Consider the following 27,802-nt stretch of genomic DNA (forward strand, 5'->3'; position numbering starts at 1 on the left):
GACATCTTACAGAGGGTCTACACCTACTGCCGGCTCTCTGTGAGGCTTTGGTCAAATCCCTCCCCAGACTCAGTTTCCCCATCTGAAAATCTGGGTGCCAAACTTGTTACCTGAAGGTTGTTCCGGTTCTCTGTGGGAGGAGGTGATCTGCCCCACCTGTCTGAGTGCTAAGGGTGGGCAGCAGCAACCTGAGCCAGGAAGAAAGATCAGGAATGGTGGGGCTGATGTGGTCTCTCTTGTGGCTTTGGGGACTCTGGTTGGCAACTTTGGGCTCTCAGGTTGCATCTCCGTGGAGTTGGGTCTCCTGGAGCCACAGACCACACACATCCCACCCCCGCACCCTCAGGTTATGAGGGAGCCTAACTGTTATTTACTACCAGCTCTGACTCCTGAACCACAATGAGCTACAGATGGGACCCTGCTCAAGAATCTGGAAGCATCTAGTGAGGAGACAGAGAAAGAGTTATGGAGGCCACAGGAGAGATTTAGATAGGCTTTTTATAGAGCTTGGACAGCCACAGGCTTGAGAACAAAGGACTCTCACAATCACAGGCTTTTAAAACTCCTGGCATCTCACATGAACCTGCGAAATCTTAGCATTACAATCCCTGCACTTAGGGACCTCAGAGACCATCTCATTTGAACCTGTTATGGTGCAGCTGAGGAAGTGAGCCCAGAGAAAGCCAGCACCTCATCTTAGGTGGCACAGCACATGCTCCAGTAAACCAGGATGAGCTGCGATGGTGCTCCAGAGGCACAGTCATGAGCTCCATGTCCCACTGAGGCCCTGCCTGCAGTGGGGACCCTGTCCCAAAGGATCAGAGGCATGGGATACAGTTGTTTGCAAGGAACCTGAGCAGATGTCAGTCTCTGGGTTGCGGACCAGAAGTGGTAGCGCCCTCTGCTGGCTGCACTGGAATTTTAACATGGAAATACAAAGGAGGAGGAATGCTGGGGGCTCCGACTTAAATTTCAGCGCTCTAGGGGTGCCTGGCTGGCTCAGTCAGTGGAACATGCGACTCTTGATCTCTGGGTTGTAAACTTGAGCCCCACACTGGTTATAGAAATTACTTAAAAATTAAAAAAAAATCTTTTTAAAAAATTTCAATGCTCTGCACTTGGCTAATCCCCAACTGGCCAAGTCCTACCCCTCTAAGGGCGGGCTGCCCCCTGTGTCTGTGCCTTAGCTCCATGGGGAGGTCTAAGGAGGAACTGAGGCTAGGAGGCCAGGGTGGGTGGGGCTCAGCCTGGGGCAGGGCAGAAACTGAGCTGAGGCTGCTGGGCCTGAGAGCTAGGTTCAGTCCGAATTTAGGTCTAGACCCTGACATGGGTCTGAAATCCCACTGGGGTTAGGTTTTGGTGTCGCACAGAAAGAGGTCAAGTCTCAGTTCTGCCATTGCCAGACTGTGTCACTTAAGCAAGTGACTTTACCTCTCTGAGAGCAAGCTCCCCAGCCCAGGGTGTTGTGAGGATCTATTGAAACCCCATTGTCAGGGGTACCAGCTTCTTCTAGAAAGAAGAACCCCTTCCAGGCTCAGAACCTCTATCTGCTCCCTCTCCTCCTGCATCCTCAGTGTTTGCCCTGTGTCATCCCCACACCCTGGCATCTGGCTCTGCCCCTACTTGTCCCTGATACCTGCTCTATATCCACCTCCTCAGTTCAGTCCTGCAATCTATCCCTGATCCAGCTTAGGATGCCTGTTCACTTGCCTTTGCCAGGCAGGACTCCTCTTTGGCCATAATGGGCCCAAAATAGCACTTCCCCTTGCTGCTTCCTGCAACCTGGCCTGTGGCTTAAGGTCTGTGAGGACAGAAGAGAGAATTGGTGTTTGGCAGGCATGCAAAATATGTGAAGGTCTCATAGAGGTCATTTGGGTCCGGAGAGGGCAGACACTTGCCTGGGGTCACACAGTGAAAGGAGGCGAGGGCTGAGGCTTGAGTTCGGGCATCTGAGTCCCCTATCTCCTCCCCAGTCTCTACCCAAAATGTCTAATTTGCCTTAGCCAAATTTGCTGTCCCTTCACCAAGTCTTCTGGACCTGCAGAGTATTGCTAGCCCCAGTTCAAGGCATATGACGGGGCCCCTGAAGACCAGCTAATTTAGTTCTGTGCTTCAGGGGTTCTAAGGGTCATTCTCTGACTGTTCTGATCACAGGAAACCTTCCTGCCTGGGCTGTCCTCTACACCCACCCAGCTTCCACTCCCACCCTACCCCCCAGCCTCAATGCTGCCTTGCTGTGTGATCTGAAATAAGTCCCTATCCCTCTCCTTGCCTCAACTTCCCCCTGAGGTAGATGTCTAGCTAAACCCTGCCCTCTGTCCCTAGCCCAAGGAACCACTTGGAGAATCCCTTTGGAGAAGATATGGCTCTCTCTTGTCCTCTGAGGTCAGAACACCCCACCCAGGGCTGGTTTAAGGAACTTGAGCCAGACACCTCATGAGTGATTGGATGTGGCTCTGGCTGCTCAGGCTCTGTCTCTCCTGTCCTCCAGCCACTCCATGTGACTTCCCCTCTTCTCTTCCCTGAGCCACAGAGACCTGAGCAGACAGATCGCATGTGAATCCAGGCTGTACCACTTAGCAGACTGGTGACCTTGAGGAAGGCATTTAACTTCTCTGAACCTCAGTTTCCTCATCTGAAGAAAGAGAATAATAATGGTACCAACTTCCCGGGACCATTCTGAGGATTGAGATGGTCCATGCTCCGGACTTGTAGCAAACAATAACTGGGAGCTGGGGTTATTGTTTTGTGATATTTAAGACCTAGAAGGAGGGCGCCTGGGTGGCGCAGTCGGTTAAGCGCCCGACTTCAGCTCAGGTCACGATCTCACGGTCTGTGAGTTCGAGCCCCGCGTCGGGCTCTGGGCTGATGGCTCAGAGCCTGGAGCCTGCTTCGGATTCTGTGTCTCCCTCTCTCTCTGCCCCTCCCCTGTTCATGCTCTGTCTCTGTCTCAAAAATAAATAAACGTTAAAAAAAAATTAAGAAAAAAAATAAGACCTAGAAGGAGACCCTAACTGAATTCTCCAGATTTAATTCAACAAATATTTATTGAGCATCTACTACGTGTCAGGTACTGCAGGCAGCCTAGGGATGGAGCAAAAAAACAAAATGAAGTCCCCTTTCATAGAGCTCACGTTCTGGCTTCCCCTACCTCTTCCTCTGCTCCAGCTGGGCCTACACCATGGACTCCTCACTCCAGCTGGCCCCCCTCCCCTGCTTGCCTTGCCTCAAGCTGTGCTCTCTTCATACCAAACCTAAGCCCCACTTCTTCCGACCCCAATGGCCAGCCATGGCCATACCCTTTAAAGTACTGGTTCTCCACCTCAGCTGGTGAAATTAAAACATGGTGTCCTAAGACAGTTACTCTTGGAGGATAGACTCAGAGGGGACATTTGGGAAGTTTTCAGGCTGACAAATACTCGGTTTTTTGATCCGGGTGTATTTACATTATGAAAATTCATCAAGCTACACACTAACAACTGTGTACTTCTTTGTACAAACATTAGGCTTCAATCCAGTTCCCTTGGAAAATACTGATACCTGGGTCCTACACTCAGAATTCTGACTTAATTGGCCTGGGATATGGGCCGGGCCCCTCAGGTGATTATAATGTGCAGCCAAGGTTGAGAACTACTGCTTCAGAGGAGCCAATTCTTCTAGGACCCTCCCCTGGGCCTGGGGCCTGATAACTATTCATCCCAGGACCTCCCTCCCCACAGCTGACTGGCTCAGGCATAAACACCTGTCCACAGGCTGACCAATGCCCTGGGATGTGGCCTCCTCGGTAACGGTGGGCTGGGCCTGACCCAGTCCTACTTGAGCTGGGAACATGCTGAGAATCCGGCCTTGGGTATCCAATGCCAGAACTGAAGTCTGACCAGGACCCCTATGTTGAGGTGAAGAGGCCCCAAGGCCACAGAAGCTGTGAAGCAGTGAGAACAGCAGCCATCTGGCAGCAAGGGAGGAACCAGAGTCTCAAGGTGAAGAGGCCAAGTGTCCAGAGATGGAGTGCCAAAATGTGGGCCACTGTGCTGAAAACTATTTCCTGCCAGTTCCCCTTTCCATTAACTAGCCCCCCTCTTATTTCAGGGCAGAACAAATCTCTTCTTTGTGGGGGAAAGGATTAATGGCCCCATTTTACAAATGAGGAAATGAAGGCTCACAGGGGACACAAGTCATTCAAAGTCACATAGCTAGTTAGTGGTAAAGTCAAGATTTCTGTCCAGCTTCAAAGTCTGTGTTCTTTCTGCTTTGTTGCACCATGAATTCCACACAAACGTTGCCTTTTACCCTGGAATATGTGTGTTTAATATAATCCCCTCCTTCCCAGATCTTCCAAGTGAAGTGATGCTGCAGGGAGGTGTTCCATGCGTGTCCTGTGGCCTTGAGGGCCCAGCAGACCCGAGATATGTGTATATCAGTTTGCAAAGCATGAACCTGCATTTCCCCTTCAGCAACTGGTATGTGTAAAGTGTTAATCACTTAGGTTGGAAAACGTTCCAACGAGTTCAGCAGAGCTGGGGCATGCTCTGCCCTTCGCAAGTGGTCGTCATCTTCAGCCCCGTGGGTGTACCCTGGTGGGAAGAGATCTGTCCTGCGTGGACTGGCCGGCCCCATGGGTTTGGCCTCTGTATTCTTTTTCTCTTTTTCTTTCTTTTTCTTTCTTTCTTTCTTTCTTTCTTTCTTTCTTTCTTTCTAGATAGCACCAGTGGAGGAGGGGCAGAGAGAGAGGGGACAGAGGATCCGAAGCAGGATCCATGCTGACAGCAGCAACTCTGACACTGGGCTCAAACTCTCAATCTGTGAGATCATGACCTGAGCCAAAGCCATACGTTCAACTGACTGAGCCACCCAGGTGCCCCTGCATTTTTATGTCTACTTTAATGACATACTGTTTTGGACCAGAAATCAGACAGACTTGGATTCTACCCTTGCTCTAAAACCTGAAATCACCTTAGCTTCTGTCAGAATCCCCAGCCTCACATGAGGCTTTGCTGCAGAGAACACTGTTTCCTGGAGGAGCTGTATAGGCTCCCTGGTCGCCTAGCTTTTTACTTACTGCCTGGGTCAGCTTCAGATTCCCAAGCCTCATCCCAGATCCAATGACTGAGAAGCTGTAGGGAGCCTGGGAATGTATACTTACATGGACAATTATGTATCACGCTTCCTGTTTACACATGTGGCCTGTAAGGGATTCTGACACGTAGCCCTGGTTACAAAGCAGTGAACTGGCATAAGCCCTTGTTTTCCTGATGAAAGAACTATAGCCCCCACAGGGGCAGTGACTTGCCTAGGATAACACAGCAAGGGGCAGCCTTTGCATCCCAGCACCCTTCTGGGTCTCCAAGCCCTCCCTTCTGCTCAAGTGAGCAGGTGTTGGGAGGCCCATCAGATGGGGAGCCCCAAGGTTGCTGGCTGGAGGCCACTATGCCACTGATGGGGAGCAATCATTTGGTGTTTCTATTTATTGACTCTTTAAAATTCATCATCCAAGGAAAGTTAATACATGACTGTTTGGTAGCAAGAGAAACATAATCTAAGACCGCAATGACCCACGCACCCCAAACAAAAACAGAACCAAACAAACCCCATCTGAAACCAGACCTTTGGAGCTGTAGCTGAAGAAGCAAGGGGGCTGGGGGTCAGACTGGCTCCTGCAGTCCAGGGGGCAGAGAAGAGGCTGCCCTCAAGTGGTTCCCAGTTGAAGAGGCCATGTCCAGCCCCTCAGCTCTGGGCATTCTTCCTGGAGGGGCTGCCCTGGCAGGAAGGGTGTGAAGAGAGGGACTCAGCGGTCAGAGTGACGGGGCTCTTAGGCCCACACTCCTAAGGTGACCATACATGCCAGTGCATGAGACACAGGGGCTGGGGAGGCAACTTTATGGAGAGCAGGGGCCCTTTCCTCTTCCCTGCTCAGGCCAGGAGAGAGCCTTGCCCACGTCCCCATCAGTGTTACCAAATTTGGAAATGACTAAAGGCACTGCCAAGAAGTTAGGAAATACCAAGGCCTGGGGAGGCCCCCAGATGGGAGTCACTGCCCCCAGCAGTCATCATCTTGTTCTGGACGACTGAGGGTCCTTGGTCCTTGGCTCTGGATACCGGAGGGCAGCCCAATCAGGACAAGGCCGTGGAAAGTATATGTGAAGAGGCAATGTTTTAGTGCCCTGAACATGCAGTGTGTGTGTGTGTGTGTGTGTGTGTGTGTGTGTGCACACATGCGTGCAAGTATGTAATGGTGGGGGGATTGGTCCTTCCAGGAAGGCTTGCTTAGGGTCCTAGGTGGCCCCCAGAGCAGATGTAGGGTTTTTTCCCTTCTGTTATTTCTTCAAATCACCCCCTGCCCAGGTCATTGCATAAATAAGTGCTTGGGAAGGTACACATCTAAAAAGGAACATAAATACTGTACATGGGAAAGGATTCTGCCCCAGCCCTCCCACTGTCCCCAGAAAACCCTCCAAATATTGCACATGGCCCTCCCTAGCCCCATGGGGTCCAGGCCTGGCTGTGTCTTTGGTAGAAGCTCCAGGGACAGAGGTCCTGGGCAGCCCACGTGCCCCCTACCCCACCCCAATCATGACTGGGAACACCGCAGCAGCCAGAGGGTTGGGAAAGGCCTTGGCCCGCTGGCCAGCAGGTGTTCCATCAGTAATACTTCCTCAGGGATAGGTGGGAGCCCACACAGTCACAGGTGAGCCCCTGGTGGGACACTCCCAGTCAGAGTCTGCACGTGGGCTAGGAAGAGGCAAGCAGGTTGAGGGCAAGTGGGCGGGCAAGTCCTGGGCCACAGTGGACAGGGTCACACCCTCCATAGGAGGAGGTGGTTTGTGCTATCATCTCGGCCCACAGTCTCGCTGCTGCCACCACCCCCACTGCTGAGTCGGAAGTCCTCATAGCCGTCACCTCCACTGATAACCAGCATTTTAGGCCTGGCTGAGGCAGGTCCTCGGTGCCGAGGGGAGTCCCGGTGCTCCAGGGATGGAAGCTTCTCAGGGCCTTGGGAGTGGAGGGAGAGGATCCGTTAGCCTGGGGGCGACTGGTGGCTGTACTGTCCCCTAAAGGCCTGCACCCCAGAAGACAAGGAACAGAGACAGGTACACTTCCTGAGGGGATCCTACTTCCTGTTAGCCAAGAACTCCTTGTTTGAAAAGAAATGCCCACTTCTTGGCAGTCACACAACTTACCTCTATCTGTACTTTCTAGTCAAGAGCGGCATAGGTTCCCAGGGCCACACCACTTTCTCTCAGTTACTGCACATGCACTGTCCTCCTCATACCACTTCCTGCTTCCGACAGCCCTTTCTCGGCTAGGGAGCTTAGGTCTTCTCTGGACACAGACCACTCCTGCCCGAGGCTTCCCTGCTTCCCGATTCCCACTGCCACTTCCTCTTGGGAATATGGTTTCCTGCCCGGTCAAAGCAAGACTTGGCTAATTGTAGCCTCCTTGATGTACATCACTTCCTAATACATTTCACTTTCTAATTCTCATAGGCCACTTCTGTCTTATCTACCATTTGTGTTCTACTTACTGGTGCCATTTCTATTTCCTGCTCTGCACATCACTTCCTGACTCCGCTTTCTGCCCCAGACATCATCTCTAGTCCTCCTTCATCTCCTGCCATATACATCCCTTGCGGTGCCATAGTCTAATTCTTGGGTTATAGTTCTTACGGTTCACTCCCTGTCTACCGTGACACTTCTAGATAGAGTTTTACACACACCCCCTATCCTAGGAGGTTTTATTTTGGGGTTTCTAGAGCCTATTTCCTGTCATATATGCCATTTCCAGCTCTGTATTACACTCTTCTTCCCTCTTAAACCTCTTCTGGCAGGACGGGGGAGTCTTAAGAGACTGAAGAGGATCCCAGGATCCCTGGATTGGTAGGATGCACAAACCTACCCGTGTCTGGGGGAGGTGGTGGGGTTGAGCAGAGCAGGTTGAAGCCGTCTGGCAGCTGGACTGCAGCCAAGAAGCGGACGTGGCCGGTGTGTCCCTGGCCTAGGCCAGCGGGGCTAAGGGGCGCTCGCGGGCAGCTGACGGTACTGGGCGAGGTGGGCATGGTGAGCACGACGCCGGCACTGGTGCCCACCCACAGCAGCTCTTCACACACCAACAGCGCTGTGATCCTCAGGCAGGCAGCCTTGTGCTGCCGGATGATGGCGTCCGAGCCTAGGGTGCAAGAGAGACCAGAGCTGAGGCCGAATTCTCGCCCTGGCTCAGCTTCCTCAATGATGGGGCAGAAAGGCTCCAAGGGAAGGGGTAGTGGTGGACTGAGGTCAGTACCTGCCAGCATCCTGTGCACGGGAGGTGTGACGTCTACCTCTGCCAGCTGCTCAAAGGTGTCTGGATGGTAGAGACACACGTGGGCACTACCCTTCAATGTCACCCACACACCCAGGCTGGAGTCCACCATGCAAGCCACGCTGCGGCTGGAATCCTGACCCACATAGAATGTGTGCTGGTTGGGGAGACAAGTAGAGCGCAGGTGGGTGACCGGCAGGCTTGCCTTCTCTGCCCCTTCCTGCCTTGTGCTTCACCAGTGCCCCCCTCATCCCTTACAGCTGCCACTAAACCTCTCCAGAAAGCCACCCGGACTGACAGCAAAGGCAGCCTTCCTCCTTGATCTAGATGACCAACCTATCAAAGCTTGGCTTCACTGAAGCCCCGACTCAATCCTCAGAAATTCAAATGGAGCTGCCTTTCCCCATGAAACTCCATGACTCCATGATCAGAGAATTTTAGAGCTTGAAAGGTTTTCAGATCAATCATTGGGCTCTCCCTGGACAGATGGAGGCTTTCTTATCGCCCCTATGGTCTCATCGCTCACTTTCATGAGTCAGGCTCACCTCAAATCACCAATCGTGTCCCCACTCCCCCCCCGCCCCACCGCCCCACTCCCCACTGCTACCTCCAGCTGCAGTGTGTCAGGGCTCAGGACAAGGATTCGGTTCTGGCAGCCACACCACAGACGCCCACCCACAGACACCATCTTGGTGATGGGGCTCCCCTGAGAACCCAGGGTCACTGACTTGAAGTTCTGGGGGTCCCAGAAATGGCCTGGAGTGGGAGTGGGATAAAGAAGACAGAGTAAATTCAGTCCACTATTGCATTACCCCCACACCCTGAAATGAAATGAAATGAAATGAAATGAAATGAAATGAAATGGTGCCCTCATTTATACACAAGGACACCAAGGCCCAGAGAGGGCCTGAGAGTTCCCCAAAGCCACATTTCAGACTCATGGCCCCAAGGCCCCACCTGTGCTCAGAAGACAGTGCCAACACCAGCAAGGGGCTCGTGGGGGGTGGGGGAGGGGTGGGTTCCCACCTGCTTCTCTTTGGTAGACCACAAGTTCTCCATTGGCCAGAGACACAAACACCTGGTTATTCAGATACCTAGGCAGGGAAAAGAAGGAGGAGTCAGGGGTTTCAGGAGGCCAGAGGAGGTTACCTTGGGCCAAAGCATCATAGACAGAATGGCTATGGTTCCCGAGAGACCACCCCTCCAGGCAGGGAAGCCTGAGGCTAGGAAGGGGTAGGATTGGCTCATAGTCAAAGAGTATGTGAAAGGCACAGCTAGCCTAGGGCCAAGCCCCTGGCCTCCAGCCTCCACAGAAAGGAGGGGCCAGTCGAGCAGGGAGACCTGGATGAACAGCAGGAAACCTGCATGTGTAGAAGGGTCTGGACTAGGAGGACTACCCAAGGGCCTTACAGGATGCAGGTCACAGAGGCCGCATGCTGAAGCTTCATGCTGTTCCTGCGATCACGGATGCTGTCGGAGGACTGGTACACGTGGACACTGTGGATCAGGGGTGTGCACCTGTGACAAATGCTTGCACACACCAGCCCCTGAAGTATCCCTCCACCTCTGTCTCCCACCCCCCCCATCTCCTTCCTGCCAGGTGCCTGCCCAAAGCACTGAGATCCAAGAGCCGCCCTATGGATCTCAGACTCACTGGCAGCCCTGGCTGCCAGTACTCCTGAGGTCTGACCCAAAGCCCTGCTTCCGCTTCAGGATACCACATGATTTCCAAAGCAGAGCTCAGTGTCCCCAGCCCCTCTCCTGACCTTACCAGCCATCCTCAGTGCCCAGCCACACAGAGCTCTGGTAGGCCTCAGGGTCAACACTCAGCAGGTCCTCAAGGCTGCCCCGGGTAAAGGAGCCACGGCTGGAGCGGCGAAGGGCTCTCCCATCCATTGGGCTGGTACTGCAGGGACCGCCAGGTCCAAAGGAGCCAGACAGTGGCAGGAAGCCAGGCTCCTGCTCTTCCTCTGAACTGGTCGTCTCTGCCGTGGCCTCCTTGGAGCTTGGGGTCTCCTCATCTGAGGGAGACAAAGGTCTCTGCCTCCATTCCACCTCTGCCAGGCCCAAACCTGGTATCTTTCTAGATCTCCATCTCTCCTCAGTGCATCCCTTCTGGCCATGTCCCTCTTGAGGGCCTTCCATAGCTGTTCTCCTGTCCCAGCAGCCTCTGCATAGCTCAGGCCTTGTCATTCTGCTCACTGACAGTCTAGTGCTACAGGCTGCTAGTCCTAAGCTGTCCCACTCCAATCCACCAGCACATCGTAGACAGGGGGATGGGCCATTCTACCCCCTACTCCATCTTCCCTACTTGACCGAGCATTTCATGATGTGTAGGATCTGGCCTGACTGTCCTACTGCCCTTGGGTCTTTGGTGTCACAGCCCCCACCCACCTCGCTGGCTCCCACTGCTCTGCATGCTGACCTCCTGAGACTTGAATCCATGCCTTTGCCTGTGCTGGTCCCTCCTCACCCATCAGTACCTGCTGTGCTGCCCCCTCCTCTGCGCAGTCCACCCTGCCTGACAGCCCCAAACTGGGCACTCACTGCCAAAGCTAGAGGAGATAGTGGACCGGCTGGCTTGGCTCTGCAGGGTTCCCGAGGGGCTGGGCGAAGACTCATCATCAGAGTCGCTGTCAAAGGGCACCAATTCTGGGCGAGTGTCCCCTTCGGCGGGGCCTGGTGCCATCTCCAGCCCCGAACCTGCAATGGAGATGTGCAGGCAGGGCTGGGGCCCTGGCTCTGCCAGCGTCGCTGCTTCTTCGTCCGCAGCCTCAACGTCCAGTTCTGGACCGGGGGTCTCCAGTGCCGTCTCTGGGGGACTCCTCAGTGAGGCAGGCTGGTCCCTGTGAGATGTAGGAGCAGGGATGAGAACCTCCAGGAGCCAAGGCCCTGCCCCACTGGTCCACAAGCCCACTAGGCCCAACCCCATCCAAACCTGCAGCCACGTAGGGGTAAAGGACAGGGACTCTGGCCTGCTGGCCCGCACACAGCCCCAGGCCTCACCTGTGGCTGCGGCGCTGCAGGCCGGGCACCGCCCCAATGCAGAGGATGCGGGCGGAGCAGACGGCGATGCAAGCCTCCACGTCGGGCTCAGCACGCAGGCTCAGCAGGCATACCTGGCCCACGTAGCCATCGCTGTTGCACACCCACACTTCGGGCATGGGCTCGGGACAGCTGCTCAGGGTCGGAGCTGCACACGAGAACTGCAGAAGACACCAATGGACAGGGTGAATGAAGGAATTATCGCCAACTTTCCAGGCTGACCAGCAGAATGGAGGGAGGTGGCCCTGCGTGGGTGTGCGTGAATTCCCAGTACACCCCTCTGAGTACACGTGCACACACACACACACACACACACACGATATTCTACACATCAAATGCACGTATGCCTGTGTGATAGAAGTATCATCCATTCATGTACACATACATCCATGCACATATAAACCCCAAATATGCTCACATATCTATGTGGGTAACAAATGTGAAAAATAGTAACCTCTGTCCATAGGTAGGCAAACTCACACAAGCACATAAATTAGACAGCTTCATGCTAATCACATAGCCTTTGTCCCCATCCACACATATAGACATGAATGGCCATACCCATATGCGTGTGACACATATATAGTATTCACATGCATGTGCAGAATTGTAGGCTCCAAGACACAGAGGGCAACCACAATGTTCAAGGCATGTACATAACGTTGTACACAAAACAAAAACACATGAACATGTGCTGGCTTTGAATACGTGCACCCACGTGACCCAGGCACATACACGTACCTGCATGCCACTGCGGGTTTTCATGATGGGGATCGCCTTCAGGAACTCAGGGTCTAGACAGCTTTTGCTGGATGCTGTAGGGAGATGAACAAAAAGACACTGCTTAGCACCCACCTCACTTTTGCTCATTTCCCTTCCTCCCCTGCTCCTCGGGGTCTCTCAAGGGAGAATGAGGGGGCTGTAGGATATGTCCTGCTTGTCCCTGGCCTCAATTTTCCCATCTGTACAATGTGGGAGGTAGACCTAGAGGTCCCTAAGGATCTTCTAAGCCATGGACCCTGATGAATAGCTTTCCCTGATCTAGGCCTGCTCAGAGTGTATGTATGTAGGGCGTAGGAAGAGGGGTCCTGGCATCCACTCCCACAGTAGCGCCCCACCCTAAGCTCACCCTATCCATGGAATTCCCTCCCTGCCGGGGAGGCCCTGGAAAAGTCCCACATTTCTCTGTAGGAGTCTCAGTCCACCCTCCCACCAGCAGGCACTGAAGCACAGAACACAGCAGTCTTGGGACTTCTGGCTCCTGATCTCACAGACCGCTGCAAAGTACTGCCCACTGCCTGGGGGTGCTGGGAGGAGGACGCCAGCATGGGCCTGGCTTACCCAGCTTCCTCTTGGCTTCATCAAACGCCTGCTCAAAGCCGAGGCGGGCGTCAGGGTGGGGGAACTCAAAGATGAAGGAGTCAGTGCCCTCAGGCCTCGTGGTACACAGCTCCAGCTTGGTAGGGGGGAAGGAAAGCGCGTAGCACAGCGCCTGCTTCTCTGACAGGTCCCGGTGCATGGCAGCTGAAAGGTCCCGCAGCGCTTCGTCCAGGCTCTGCCGGGAGGGGACCCAGGCCTCAGGCCCTGACATCTCCCCACAGCCTACTTCTGCCCTGGGAATGCCAGTGGGGACCTGCCTCTCCCCTCAGACAGAAAATGGGACTCTGTCTCCCCCCCTGGAGGAGGTAGCCTGGATTCTCCCCCAACAGACATGATGGGTCCTCTCTCCTCCCTCAGCTAGGGACGGAGGTGTATCTCCACCCTCAGGCCTAGAACACATCACTTCCCTCAGCTGGGGTGAGGCTGTATTTCCCCCTTCCAACAAGTGACAAAGATGACTGACCTCTTCCTCAGGCAAATGAAAAGGCTGCTCTCTCTCCCTCAGTAGGGTCTGGGAACCCCCGCTGCCCCATTCCCCCAGCCTCAGACAGAGGGCACAGACCTGGTGGGGGAAACCAAGGTTCTCAGAAAGCTTGCTCATCTGGCCCAGAGTGGTCAGGTCCTCGTCTAGGCGGCTGATAGCCTTCTGGATGTTCTCCCGATTGGTGGCTTGGGATGCCCCTGGTGGGAATAGAGGAGGGCCATGGGCAGATACAGAGGCAGACAAGGTCAGGCGTGGACAGACACTCTTCTCCTCCCTCACAGTCTGCAGTTCAGCATGGGGAGTGGCCTGCCAAGCTGAGCACTTGTAAGCCCCAAGACCCCAGGAACAAAGGCAGCTCTCAGGGAAACCGCAGGCCTAGGAACAGGGAAGTGGGCCTGATTCAGAGCCACTTGGCCCAGGGTGCTGGTCCCTTGGAGAACTCCCTGGAAGAGCACAAAGAATAAACAGCAGGCGGCTCTGCAGCTTATGCAGGCTCCTGCTGACACGGGAAGCCACGGTGGTGTGGTGTAGCCTCCACAGGGGAGTCAGCCGGGCAGCCAGAGCCTCAGGCGCTCAAATCTGCTGACCAAGGGACTCAATTCCCCCACAAAGAAGGGAAAATGAGCTGATGCCCTGGATTTCTCTAGTCCTATCCCATACCTGACCAGGGCCAAGTAGCAGGCCCCACAGGCCAACTCAGCATCCCCACACCCTGCACTGCCTGGCTGGGGGTGTATACCCTGGACCAGTAACCCACAAATAGGCAGAGTAGACAGCAGTGCAGTGTTTTAGAAAAGCTGAGGCTTGGGTTTTCTCCTTCTTCTTCTTTTTTTTTTTTTTAAGTTTGTTTATTTGCGGGGGCGGGGGGGGGGGGGACAAGGAGCAGAGAGACAGAGGGAAAGAGAATCCCAACAGGCTCCACAATGGCAGCACAGAGCCTGACACGGGGCTGTCTCACAAACCACGAGATCATGAAGTGAGCCGAAACTAAGGGTCGAATACTTAACCAACTGAGCAGCCCAGGCACCCCTCTCCTACTCCTTCTGAAGGAAACGGTCTCCCCATAACCCTCATTGCCAGGATGGCCGTGTTTTCTTCCATATGACCCTGCCCCTCTCTAGCCATACTTGACTGAATCAGAAGTAGACACCTAACCTAGTCATTTTATCAACTGGCCTGTGTTCCAGTGAGAAGAGACAAACGGGACCGATAATCGGCTTGTATCCCTACACAGGAGCCCACATGAGGCAGGCCTGGGTTCACCCCGGGGGCCACCTCGGGTGAGCCTAGGGGCAGAGCCTGGACCTGAACTGACTGCCAGCCCAGAGGTGCCCACACCACCATCCCAGACCAACCATCCCCCTCAAGGGGACTTGCGGATCCTGGAGCAGCTAGGGAGAAAGGCCATGATGCAGAACAGGCCATGAAGGAACACAGGAGTTAGAAGGAAGGAGGAAGCAGAGAAAGCTGAGAGCAGTGAGAACAGGAAGAACCACAGAGAGACAGACAGATGGAGACACAGACACACATGTACACACAGCAGGAGGAGCAGCTCTTTGAAACCACCTCAGCTCCTGACAGCCTCTGCCCCAAACAACACAGATCTTTCCAACCAGCCTTGTGCTTGGACTGACTTGAGTGAGGCCCTGCTCCCTGGGAGTGAAACTGCTGGACCAGAGCAGTGTGTCATCACCTAAGGGGATGCTCGTGCGGTGGTCAGTGGCTGGTGGAGGGCACGTCTGTGGCCTCTGCACTGCTCCAGCCTAGGTTAGGTCCCTGCCCAGTCAAAGGTGATCTGCACGGATGGGTCTGGTGTGGTTCTGTGGGGGACAAACCCATCCTACATGCAACCCGCCTTCTACTGGATGGGAAAGTGAGGCCCCAAAGCAGAAAAGCAGATGGATAGGCAGCCAGCCTGGCCACAGCTCAAACCCTCTAGGAGGGCTTCTTAGAGGAGGACCCCAACACCCAGAAGCCCTGGGCAGGCCTGGGCCAGCCCCACCTTTGATTATGTCCGCATCTTCCAGTGGCAGCTTCCACAGCAGCTTGTACTTGCTGGCCGTGTCAATGACGCTGGCTGCCGTGTACCTGTGGGGAGCCAATGGGGTGCTCTGGCCTGGGCAGCGGAGTGGGGCCCAGGGAGGGACAACTGCTCCCCCCATGCCAGAGCCCAGCCCCACCCCAGCCACTCACAGGCTCATGGAGCTACGCCGCAGGGAGCCTGACTTCCGCTTTAAGGTGGTGCAGACAATGAGGTCCGTGAACAGGAAGAGGGACCGGTCCTTCTTGCCACCAACTGCCTTCTGTGGGGCCCGAGGCAGGACTCAGGCCCAGAGGCCCACCCTCCTGCCCACAGTGCCCAAGGGGACAGTCAGGCCCACAGAGGGGTGAGGGCTCTGCCCCTGATTCCCAGAGGCAGAGGCAGAGTTGGGACTCGACCCGGGACTCCTGTTGTGGGGAAGAGCAGGCAGGCCCATGGGCGGCAGGTATGAGCAGGAGTACGAACAAAGTGGGGAGATGGGAACAGGTGGGTAGACAACGGGCCACTTCTTACCACTTCAATGACCATCTCCTGCCTTAGGAACCGCCGCAGAGGGCCTTGGAGCTGTGGGGCAGGAGAGACAACGCATCTTGAAGGCCAATTCTGAATTCCATCTCCTTCCTAGACCCTGGCGACCCCTTGGTCCCACTCCATGTGCCAGGCCATAGAAGCACATCCCATCCCTCCTCCTGATGCTGTGCTGTCAGGCCACAGGACATGTGGCCAGAGCCCGGCATGGAAGAGGACATGGACTTGGACAAAGATGTGTGGGGACGCTGGTAGACAGGGACGCAAACACACTGCAGACACTGCTGTGGATGTGGACGTGACCATGATGACCTCAGGTGACCACAGACGGGAACAAAGGCATGGGTGGAGTGGGATGGCACTCACATCCTCCATGCCCTCGATGTGAGCCTCAATCTCCTGCAGCACACGGGCATGTCGCTCTGCCTCCTCGGCACTCCGCACACCCTTGTTGATGCGTTCAGCCACCTGTTTGATGTTCCGCTGAGCATCCAGCAGGAGCGGGTGGTCTGGGTGGTCCTCAGGTGTGTGCTTCAGGAGGTCCTGGGGTAGGAATGAGGACCAGACCCCTGCTTAGCTGCCCCTGTCAGGCCCTGGGGCCCACACCGACTGCTGGACTCAGAGGAACTATAGGTGGATTCCAGAGAGGACTTATTTTCCTACCCAACCCCTGGGGACTCTGATGCCAGGCTCGACGAAGTGGGGGCCTCAGAGCCCCCTGCATCCTCCAGGCCTTGCCTCCCTGCCCACGGACCCCATGCCCACCTTCACCAGAAGCTCATAGCGTGGGATCCGCTGTACAGGCTTGATCATGAGGTCAGATAATGCCTGCTTCTCCTTGTTCTCACGCATGCTTTGCTGAAACCAGAAAGAAGGTGGATGGGTACCCAGGTGAGGAATGTCATGCAAACAAGGGAATGTCCAGGGATGGGTCCCCAGCCAGCCCCTCCAGGCCAGCCCAAGAGCAAAGGCTGACCCACATACTAAGGCTGTGGTGCCCAGGCTGGGAGCTCTTGAGCAATCCCCCACCGAAGCTAGTCCACGAGGAGGGTCATGTCCATCCCCCTAAGCTAGCCCACAGTACCTCTAGGAACTTGAGAAAGGCAGGCCTCGCCTCCTTGGCCACACGCACGGCATCCTTTGCATTGAGAAAGTTATCAATGTAGGCAGAATAGATGTTGACCAGGACGTCTTTGGAGAACTGTGGGTGAAGAGGCAGGTTGTGGACCTTCAAGGTATCTCTTATTCCACCTCACCTTGTCCTAGTTTCCAGTGATTCACAAGCCAACATCCTTTCCCTCCAACTGGACATAATATGGTCTCTAAGGGCTTGGGCATTTGCTCCTACGTCGTGTGTACATGTTGTAGGTGCGACTGGTCAGGTGTGTGCATATACTTGCACACACGTGTGCATTACCTATGGTTTGCGTGTCATGGATGTACATATGCCTGGATGTGTCCTGCCAGGACACCACACCAGGTTCTCCCATTTCTAACTGGGCATTTCCATCCTTGGTCTCCAACCCCACCAAGTCCAGCCAGGCAGGTCTCCTTCCTCACTGTCCTCTGAGTGACACAGACTCATTCCAGCTGCTTGGCCTTTGCTTATGTAATTCCCTTCACCAGAATGCCCTTCCTGCACCCAAATCTCACCCACCCTCAGCGTTAAGCTCCAACTGTGCCTCCTCCAGGAAGCACTCCCTGCCCTGACTAGGGCTCTTCCTGGAACTATACCTGGCCTCTGGCCTCCCTTGATCTCCCAGGACAAGTCTCCTCTCTGCAAAGAGATAGGTACACCCATTCCATCCAGTAAAGCCCTGCTCAGGGCAGGCACACAACTGGTGGCTAATACCCACTGGCCAGATGACAGCTGGGCTAAATGTGAAAGTTCTTGGTCAGAAGCCCTGGCTAGGAGTTGGGACATCCCAGTTCCTGTCTCAGCTGCACCATGGATGGACTAGGTGACCTGTGGTGGTATTTGTTTCTGGCCCCTCTGGGCCTACAAATCCCTGTGTCTCTGAGATGCTGACTGTCCTCCTCCCCACCCCCGGGTGTACTACAGGGCACAGGCTGAAGCAACCTGGAGAGGAAGACAGCCCCTAGCCCCTACCCCCTACCCCATCCCGGCACAGAGCATTCTCTGCTGACCCCTCCCTGGGGCCAGGGCTTCTGCTCCAGTCAGACCCTGGTCAGCATCACAGTCCAGACAGCGGAGGAACCTGGTGACACTGAGGGTAGTGATAGCTTAGAGATGTCAGCACTCAACTGGGGTCCCATCACTGCTGGGCCAAGGTTCCTGCCACATCAGTTCCAGGTCAGCAGGCACCTTCTAAGACCTTCTTAGGCACAGGCCCACCCACATCATCACAAACACATGAAAAAACACCCACATCTTATAAAAATAGGTAGTATATATTTTTTGTTAGTACAATTCTTGGAAGGATTTTTACAATTTTGCTTTTGAAATTATTTTGCTCTGAATAACCATTTAGTTTGTGTTTGGCTACAATTTATCAGTCATCATCATGCATTCTTGGGAATTCTGGCAAAATAACAAAATGTAACTTAAGTTTTTTCAAATGTAAGTTCGTATAAATGAATACTAAATTTAACAATGAAAGAAAATGGCATGTTATGGTTTTATAGACATTGAATTAAATGTTTATTAGTTTTACTTTTTTTTTCTAAGTTTATTTATTTATTTTGAGAGAGAGAGAGAGAGAGAGAGAGAGAGAGAGAGTAAGCCGGGGGGGGGGGGGCAGAGAGAGAATCCTACATTGGGATTCGAACTGAAGAACCGTGACATCATGACCTGAGCCAAAATTTAGGGCTGGATGCTTTACCAACTGAGCCACCCGGGTGTGCCTATCAGCTTTGCTTTTACAGTTCTTTTTGAATTTTGAAGCTAGTACCTTTTCTAAGGTCCCAATCACTATTGTAGGATTCTGAAAAGCTCCCAGGCAGAAGTCTGCTTGTGGTGAAAGGGAGCACAGGATGGGGTAGAGTGTGGACGCTGGAGCCATATTTCCTGGAGTTGAATCTTCCACCACTTACTAACTGTAAATTTGATTGGTCACTTTTATCTATGCCACACAGTCAACTTTGAACTCGAGGGAATAACTGCACCTTTCTCCTACACTTATGGATATACATAACATATTTAAACTTTTATTTTTACGTAGGCTCTATGCCCAATGTGGGGCTCAAACTTATGACCCTGAGATCGAGGGTCCCATGCTCTACTGACTGAACCAGCCAGGAGCCCCCTATAACATATTTAGAATAATGGCTAGCACCTAGGTGCCAAGTAGTTAGCTATTCCTATTAAAATGCCTGATGGAAAAAAGGGCTAGTTACAGTAAGGGTTGAGGTCAATATCAGCATCCACTGGAGGTCCGAATCCGTGTCAGCACCAATTCAGGTGCTGTAACCAGAGTTGGGTCCGGGATCAGAATCAGTATCTGGATGGGGTTGGGGTCCATGCCAGAGTCCAGCCAAGCTCTGGGGTTGGGCAGTGTCTAGATTCAGGTCAACCCAGAGGCTGCAGTCAGTGCCAGTGTCTGCTCAAGTTCTGGTGTTGGATTTGGGATCAGGGTCAGTGTCCAGATGGAGTGGGTGTGGGTGAGGGGTCCATGGCAGCAGCAGCCCCTTCCAGGAGGGGCCCAAGCTTGTGAGCACTGCCGCATGGGTAGCAGGGCCACTCACCGACTGGACAAGCAGGTCTCCCACCTTCTGCTGGGCATGCCAGGTCTGCACACAGTGCCGCACCTGCTCTAGGAACTGCTCATGGTGCTCCAGGAGCTCAGGGATCTGGTCGAAGATCTCGTCCACCAGCGACGGGTCACACAGCAAGGAGTTCTCTGGCTGCTTTAGTGGCTGCATGTAGCCCTGGGGGACCCACAGGGTCAGTACAAGTACCCTCAGAGGGATGATAGCCCAACCCACCAGTACAGGTGCAAAGGAAATCTCCTGGGTCTATAACTCAGTGGCCATGCCTCCTGGATCTTCCTCGTTAGACTCAGAGCTCTAGGAGGGAGACAGGAAGACCTATCCCCATGCCCCTCACTGTAGAGCCCAGGGCCTGACATAAGATGGGGGTAAGTAGGCTCAGGAAAGTTAGCTGGATGCATGAACAAACAGAGCTTGGAGTGAGGAAAGCAAGAAGACTGGGCTCCTGGGAGACCCCCACACACCAACTCAGCAAATATTTTATTGAGCACTCACTATGTGCCAGGCACCGTTCTAAGAACTGGGAGACAGCAGTGAACAAGGAAGACCAAATTCCCTGCCCTAACAGAGCTTACAATCTAGTCAGATCAAACACACAAATAAAAGAAATAAACAAAAATAAACCACATTTCATAAACTCTTTAAGGAATTTCTGCCAATTATCATATGCCATCTATTATAGGATGAACTTGGATTTCAGAGATGTTAAAAGGTGAAGAATGCATCTTAGAATCAATTACATGTAGAAAGTCAAAAACGAGAAGTGCTGCCGGGAAAATGAAGCAAGGAGGGGCATGGGAGGCCTTTAGTGCCACTATCTGAGCACGTTCTCACAGTTTTCAGATCTACCAGTCAGTCTGATTAAAACTATTTTTCACCTCAAATCAGTGGTATTTCCTGAGAATGCACAGCCCTGCTTAGCAGCAGGCGTGCTCATGGAGAGGTCGCCCTCTACTGGCCCAAACTATCACTACAAACCAAAGAACTGAGGATGCTTGAAGAAGTAATGCAATATTGCAATAAAATTTATATTAAACATTAAAAAAAATTGGCTTGTTTTATAAAACAGCCCTGAAAAACTAAAGCTCAACAGAATCCTCTAGTCTGGTTGGGCATTCTTTTTTTTTTTTTAATTTTTTTTTAACATTTATTTATTATTGAGAGACAGAGAGAGAACATGAGCAGGGGAGGGGCAGAGAGAGAGGGAGACACAGAATCTGAAGCAGGCTCCAGGCTCTGAGCTGTCAGCACAGCTGTGGGGCTCGAACCCACAGACCGCGAGATCATGACCTGAGCTGAAGTCAGCCGCCTAACTGACTGAGCCACCCAGGTGCCCCCTGGTTGGGCATTCTTAAAAGGTCGGGAGGTGATGGTGAGGAGGCAGGCAGGCTGCCTCCCTCTTACAGCTCCTAGGCCAGTCTGAGCCAGGGCCTTCTCTGTGGCAGGGGCTGTTGCCCCACAAGGAGAGGAGCTAAGCCGCTCATGTCCGGATCCTAGTGCCCCACATAGAAGCAGGCACACAGTGGGAGGAAAGAATAAACTGATACAGATGCTCCTAGGAGCCAACACCTGCACCCACTCATCACATACTTGCTGAGCAACTACTGAGTGTCCGGACTTCTAAGCACCAGACAGCCCTGAGGGCAGACAAAAGTCCCTGTGCTTGTGGAGCTAACACTTCAGTGGAGGGAGGCAGAAAATAAGCACCATAAATAACAAAATTATTACACAGGATGTCAGAAGGCAGTAAGTATTGTGAGGGAAACAAGACAGGGGCAGGAGTGCTGGGAGAAGGGGGCTGGGTCAGGGAAAGTGGGGTTTGTTAGCTGGGAATTTGGGGGTTAAAGAAAGACTCAAAGGGTGAGGGTGACACTGAAGAAAGATTTAATCTTAAGACTTGGGTTCAAATCCCATCTCCTTCTGGCTATTACCCTTGGTGTTTAACTCCTTCATTTTAAACTCCTGGCCTATACCCGAAACTAATGTCACATAGTGTGTCAACTATACTTCAATTACAAAAAAGAAAAGAAAAGAAAAAAAAAAAAAAAGAGGCTCCTGACCTGCAGGAACAATACCAATCAATTTGGGGGGCAGTGGTCACTGCGAGAGAACACTAGGGCTGTGGAGTCCAATCTCAGTTTGAATTGAATACCACCTATGCTCAGGCAGTGCAGACTAGCTGGTGAGAGAAAGCGCCCTACAGTCAGGGTGTCAGGGATTCAACCCAGGCTATGGCACTTCCTGGCTCTCTGACCTTGAACAATTACTATATTTCTCTGTGTCTCAAGTTCATCCTCTGTAAAATGAGGGTTATAATGAGATTTATATGATTTAAGTTATGTAAAGTGCACATATTAAGCACTCAATACATGTCAGCTCTTAATATCACTACTTGTTGGTGTCCCACAGAAATCCTTAGGCTCAAAGCTAATCCCCAACGTGCTGGTATTTGGAGGCGGGGTCTTCGGGAGGTGAGTAGGTCATGTGGGTGGAGCCCTCATGAATGGTATTTGTGCCCTTATAAAAGAGGCCCCAGAGAGCTCCCTTGGCCCTTTCACCATGGAGGACACAGTGAAAAGATGGCCATCTATGACTATGAACCAAGAAGCAGGTCCTCACCAGACACCAAATCTGCTAGCACCTTGATCTTGGACTTCCCAGCCTCCAAAACTTTGAAAACTGAATCTGTATTTGTTTAAGCCACTCAGTCTACGGAATTTTTGTTCTGGCAGCCCAAATGGACTAGAATACCACTTAAGAGACGGATGACCCTGGGCAGGTTTCTTAACCTCTCTGAGCCTTCATTTCCTCCTATGAAGAGGGAGTTATGATATCTACCTCACAACGCTAATGCAAGGATTAAATGTGATTTTATACACACACACTCACACGTACACACACACTCACACGTACACACACAGATTTGCCAGGCAGTATGCTAAATTATACACGCATCTTTCTTGTAATCTGCACTCAAGGTAGGTATTATTATTATTCCCACTCTGCAGACAAGGAAGCTGAAGCAGAGACTGGTTATGTAACCTGCTCCAGGTCACATGGCCGGGTAAGAGGTAGTGCCAGGTCTGAACACTGGTGGCCTGGCTTGGACCTCAGTCCTTCCTTCCGACACACCAGGGCTGCCTTGAGTGACAGTCCTTGGGTTCAGCTGACACTCTCCTGACCATCTCCATCCCTGGCCATGAACACTCTCAATTTGGCCTCCTCAGAACTACCCTCCCTTGGCTTTTCCACCTGCAGGTTCCGCAAGCCTCCGCGCACGGCCAGGAGATTTGAAGGCAGAGAGGCATACCCAAGTCCCGTCGACTTCCTATCTGTGAACAAGGCATGAGCAGCCTCATTACCTTTTAATTGTTGCACTCGGACGTGGGTATGATTAGTCATGTTTTGTACACAAAAACACCAAGGCTCAGAGAAGCGAGTGATTAGGCTAGCATCACCCAGCAGGGAAGCAAGTGACTCAAACTCTGGACTGCTTGACCCCAATGCCTTTAGCTCCTACCTAAAGGACAACAAAGGACCCCACCCCCTGCCAGACTCCTGTGTGACTATGGCCGCCTGGCAGTCAGGGGGAACCTCTTAAAGATAGCATTCTGGTTGTGTCCCTTCTGTGACTTCCATGTGCTTACAATAAAGCCCAGCTCTTCTGCAGCAGCCACAGTGACCACCTGTCCACCGCTAACCGCTCTGGGTTTCTTCCAGCCCCCTGGCCTTTGTTCCTGCTGTACCCTCTGCCAGAATGATTCCCTCCGGGCTCTCCCCCTACTTAGCTCTTAACTACCTTCAGGTCTCAGCTAAATACCCCAACCTCAGAGAAGCCCTCCCTGGCCTCTTACACCAGGGCAGGCCCCCATTCTGTGTTCTCATCTTTCTGTGCACTTTTTTTTTTAACATATAAAAGCAATGTATTTTTTGTGTGGCAAAATGTACATCATAAAATTTGCCATTTTAATCATTTTTAAATGTACAGCTTGGTATACTCACATTAAATACATTCATGTGGTTGTGGAAGCATCATCACCATCCATCTCCAGAACTTTCTACTCTTCCCCAACCACAACTATATACCCATTAAACATGAACTCCCCACTTCCTCTCTCCCAGCTCCTGGCAACCACTGTTCTATGTTTCTCTCTCTATGAATTTGACTACTCTAGGTCCCTCATGTAAGTGGAATCATACAGTTTTTGCCCTTTTGTGACTGGTTTATTTCATTTAGCATAACGTTCCAAAGGTTCATCCAGATTGTGGTGTGTGTCAAAATTTCTTTCTGGATGAACAATATTCAGTTTTTCCAGACACACTTTCCATGCGTTTTTGCACCCTCATTTGTCCTCACATATGGTTTGTCAGTCCAGGAGACAGGACCTGATCACTCATGCTCACTGCTGAACCCTCACAGAGAACACTACCTGCACCCGGAAGATGCTTGTTGCAGATTTGTGGAGTAAACGAATGAACACTCTGGATGTTTCCAGGGCTCTACCTTCGACCCTTTGCTCTCACTCTACTTAGGTGGCTTGAGTAAATTTGTCCTCAACAGTGCCTACCAGGCCCTACTTCAGCTCAGATCCAGGTTCTCTGTCCTGGACCTCAGACCCTCATATGCATCCTGGCTCCAGGCCCTTCCCACATCTGAACCTGAACTTGCCATCTTGCCCCACCTTTCACAGGTGGAGTTCCTATAGTGCTTCAGTCACCCAGACCGGGAGCCCAGGTCTCATCCTGGGCTTCCCCACCTTGCCCCTCACAACCAACCACTTACCATGCCTGGCCTGACCACTCCACTTCCTGAATGTCTGTCCCCAACTCTCCCTCCCTGTTGCCTCTGCCTGGGTCCTGGCCTCTCCTCCCCCACCCACCTTCAGTGGCCTTGGCCTCCTCTTCCCACCTTCCTAGGAGTCAGAAAGATGTTGTAAAGTATGAGTCAGGCTATATGCCGCCCCTGCTCAAAGCCCTTCACTGATTCTCCAGGGCCCCTGGTAGAGCCCAAACCTTCTTCCTGGTATGCAAGGTCCTTACCATGTGGCCCCTGCTGGCTCCCCCAGCATCACCATAGGACCAACCCTCTGTGCTCTGTGCCAGCCACATGGACCTCCAAAAGTGCAGGCCTCTCCTACTCAACTCTGCACAAGCTGTTCCTGCTGCTGAGAAGACAGGTCAGGAAGAAGCTAGCACCTCCTCCAGGGAAAATTCCCTGACCCCATGCCTCACAGGTGCTCTCTCAATGCTTTCACAGTGACCATATACTCAGCTATGTCCCCGACAGGACTATGAGCTCCTGTGGCAGTGGCTTGTCTCTCTTATTCGCCCCTGTGCTGCCTACACCTGGAACAGGACCTGGCACACAACAGGTGCTCAACATTTTATTCCATTCAACAAATATTTTCCCAATCAATGAACAAAATGGAAGGAGGGACACTGGGGGTGGGTCACAGATCTAAGCTCAGGCACCAGGGCTGCCAGAGGTAGGTGGCAGAACAGTAAAAGGAGGGAGCACCTGCCCTGGGGTGGCCTGGTCTAGTCTCATTAAGACCCCTCTAAGATCTCTCCTGCCCTGGAGGGGGGGCTTCCTCCTCTGGGGCAGTCACATGAGAGGGGTTCTCCATGGAAGGGTGATGTGTCCCAGGATCATTCCTCTCTTCTCTAGCCTCCATCCCCTGTCCACAAAGTGGGTTTGTTTCCATATGTTTGACAGCCTCCTAGACTCAGAATGGCCACTCTCAGGGGCCTGGACCAGCCTCAAGCCTCACCTGCATCAGGGTTCGCAGCGACTCCACGTATGACTGCTCTGTGTCCAGCAGGGTCATGGTCACGTGCTTCCGCATGTCCTTGGGGGACAGAAAACAGAGGGTGAGCAGAGCCTTGTTCCCCTCAGACCCCGCCACCTGCAGTCACGTAGACCCAGAGAACCTATCCACATCCTCTCCCTGGCCTTCAAGGCCTGCCTTCCCACCATCCAGGACTGTTGGCTGTTACCCCAAATCACTGTAGACCTCCACTCTGTCAGGTCTTTGCTCAGACGCTCCTGTGCAGGGAGGGCCCTCTCCCTGCATCTCAAACTCCTTCCTTTCCAGAGTATGCCCCTCAATCCTTCACCACCACCCCCATGACTGTTGGCAGACCTGGTTATCTACTGTTTACTTCATGGTTTTCCACTGGGCTCCTGGAAAGGACCCAAAACAATCAATAACTCTCACATTTGCAAAGGAAGATGCCTCCAGCCTACCCCCCACTCCAGCTGCCAACTCTGAAAACCCCACCTTCAGGATCCGTGCTGTGGGGTCAGACCCTACTAGGTTGGGCTTCAAACCACCCCTGAGCATGGAAACTGCGACCTCCTGCCACAGATGAAGAAAAGATGGCTCAGAAAGGTGAAGTCGGTGCCAAAGGTCACATAGCCAGGTGGGGGTAGGGTTCACCCACTCTCAGACAAGGCTAGATCCCAGGTCTCTTCGTAAAAAAAGGTTAACTGAGCTCTACTCCACACCAAGCACTGCTCTAAGCATTATACATTATTTCATCCTTCTGACCACCCTGTGAGGTAGATAGATGTTATTCTTCTTCCCATTTTAAGGATGGGGAAAAGGAGCCCCAGAAACTAATGCCTCCATCCAAGAATCTGATGATCTACAGTACAGAGTCCCTAAGGGGTTGCCCAGAATCTGCACCCACACCTCCAGGGATAGGGTGTGCATCCCTGACAGGGCGGTCCCTATTCAATGGGAAGGCTTTGCTAGAAGCCAGACACAGGATGCTTTCTCTGTGTTCAATTCCCTGAGACCCAGCTTACCTATTGTCCCTTGCCACCAGTTCCTATACCTCTGGCCCACTCCTCCAGGAAGCCTTCCCAGATGGTACCAGCTCCAACAGCTTCCCTTCCTGGTGAGGGATTCCACTCCAGGTCACCTCTAAGTCCCTGGAGTGGTTCTGAGCAAGGCCTCCTCTGGGCCCCAGATCTCTGAGGCTTATTCTCCCCTCCCCACGCTCCCCCCAAGCCTTAGCTCAACTCAGCCAGGACATCTGTCTGGACCCTGTCTCAGTCTCCAGCCATCAAGGCTTGTTGGGTTTGAGTGTATATTCTTTGCATGTGGCAATGGAAGGTTAGGTGTCCATGTCTGTGGTATCCCTCCACTCCCCATCCCTGGAGCCTCTCATGGTAGGGACTCAACCAGTGGAGCTGCCCTGGTCACTGCTCTGCACAGGGTCTATGTTTGCTGAGTAGACCCAAGCCCAAGGCCTATTCACCTTGCCTGATCCAGCCCCTGCTCACCCCTCTGCTCATGGTATGCCTCTCCTCCCTCTGACCCTCTTCCTTTGACCCAGGGACTTGGGGTCAAGTCTTTCCCCAAACCTGTCAACAATAAGACACTCAGAAAAGTAGACCCCAGTGCTAGGAACTTAGGGTTGGGAGGTGTGAATGACTTTCCATTGAGGGAGGGGAGGAGACTGGCTCTGCTCCATTCCGACCAGCTGCAGACTCTGTTTGGTGAGAAGACACTGGGCCCTGCCGTAGAGCCTCCAGCCCTCAGATCATCTATCCTCAGTGATTTGAAGGCGTTTAGAACACCTGGGCAGCTTCCAGTGGGAGGGAAGACCAGCTGGGCTCACCTTAGGATGGAGAGTTTGGGAGAGCATCAAGGACCAGAAGGGCCCCCCAAGAAAAAGCCCAGATGCCCAATCTTCCCATTGTCCCTCAGGTCCATCTCAGCATTTCACAGATATGACCTCATTTCCACCTCACACTCACAGCTCTGCATCACAGGTGTCATCATCTCTACTTTACAAGTGAGGAAGTCAAGTCAGAGAGGTGACTAGACTTGCCCAAAGTCACACAGCCACTGACCGACAGAGTGAGGACCCAAGTCTCTTTAGCCATCTCAAGCTCAGTCTGAGGGCCCAAGCACCCAGAGTTCTCACCCAGACTGACTGGCTAGCCATGGGACACAGGGTCCCAGCCATACCTTTACTAGCTGTGTGACCTTGGGCCATCTAACTGCCTTGGGTTTTCACATTCTCCTCTATGAAATGGAAGGAATAAAGCCTCCCTCCCAGTACTGTGAAAGCAAAGAGCTGGGAAGAAGGGTAGCTCTCTCCACATACACTGGGTCTTCAATTCTCAGCTGGACAGGGCGTTCCCTTAGAGTAGAACCAGACCAGGCTCGGCCCTGGGCCGCACAGTCACCCTCCCCCCTCAGGTTCCCTGGACCTGGCCCTGCTATGCCCAGTGGTGAGGGTCATGGGCAGCGAGGCCTCCTGAGGGAGGCAGGGTTGGTGCTGGG

At 53.0% G+C, this 27,802-nt stretch overlaps 1 protein-coding gene across 1 annotated transcript in view; it reads right to left on the reverse strand.

Annotated features, from left to right (window-relative positions):
* Positions 1–5,450: 5,450 nt before the first annotated feature.
* The window catches only part of ARHGEF17 (Rho guanine nucleotide exchange factor 17), a 58,234-nt gene continuing 35,882 nt past the window's right edge, over positions 5,451–27,802 (reverse strand). Inside the window, exons 2-21 of the mRNA XM_047878969.1 lie at positions 25,274–25,351; positions 19,479–19,661; positions 16,858–16,974; positions 16,539–16,631; positions 16,140–16,316; positions 15,759–15,809; positions 15,398–15,507; positions 15,207–15,292; positions 13,283–13,401; positions 12,682–12,895; positions 12,082–12,155; positions 11,302–11,501; positions 10,843–11,141; positions 10,067–10,316; positions 9,706–9,792; positions 9,322–9,389; positions 8,903–9,051; positions 8,278–8,452; positions 7,894–8,163; positions 5,451–6,990 (exon numbers count right to left, since the gene is read on the reverse strand). Of these exons, the coding sequence (XP_047734925.1) occupies positions 6,794–6,990; positions 7,894–8,163; positions 8,278–8,452; positions 8,903–9,051; positions 9,322–9,389; positions 9,706–9,792; positions 10,067–10,316; positions 10,843–11,141; positions 11,302–11,501; positions 12,082–12,155; positions 12,682–12,895; positions 13,283–13,401; positions 15,207–15,292; positions 15,398–15,507; positions 15,759–15,809; positions 16,140–16,316; positions 16,539–16,631; positions 16,858–16,974; positions 19,479–19,661; positions 25,274–25,351 (2,997 nt within the window). The 3' untranslated portion in view covers positions 5,451–6,793. The remainder of the gene's footprint in view (positions 6,991–7,893; positions 8,164–8,277; positions 8,453–8,902; positions 9,052–9,321; positions 9,390–9,705; positions 9,793–10,066; positions 10,317–10,842; positions 11,142–11,301; positions 11,502–12,081; positions 12,156–12,681; positions 12,896–13,282; positions 13,402–15,206; positions 15,293–15,397; positions 15,508–15,758; positions 15,810–16,139; positions 16,317–16,538; positions 16,632–16,857; positions 16,975–19,478; positions 19,662–25,273; positions 25,352–27,802) is intronic.

The sequence above is a fragment of the Prionailurus viverrinus genome, chromosome D1, assembly GCF_022837055.1.
Source record: "Prionailurus viverrinus isolate Anna chromosome D1, UM_Priviv_1.0, whole genome shotgun sequence".
Taxonomy (NCBI): Eukaryota; Metazoa; Chordata; class Mammalia; order Carnivora; family Felidae; genus Prionailurus; species Prionailurus viverrinus.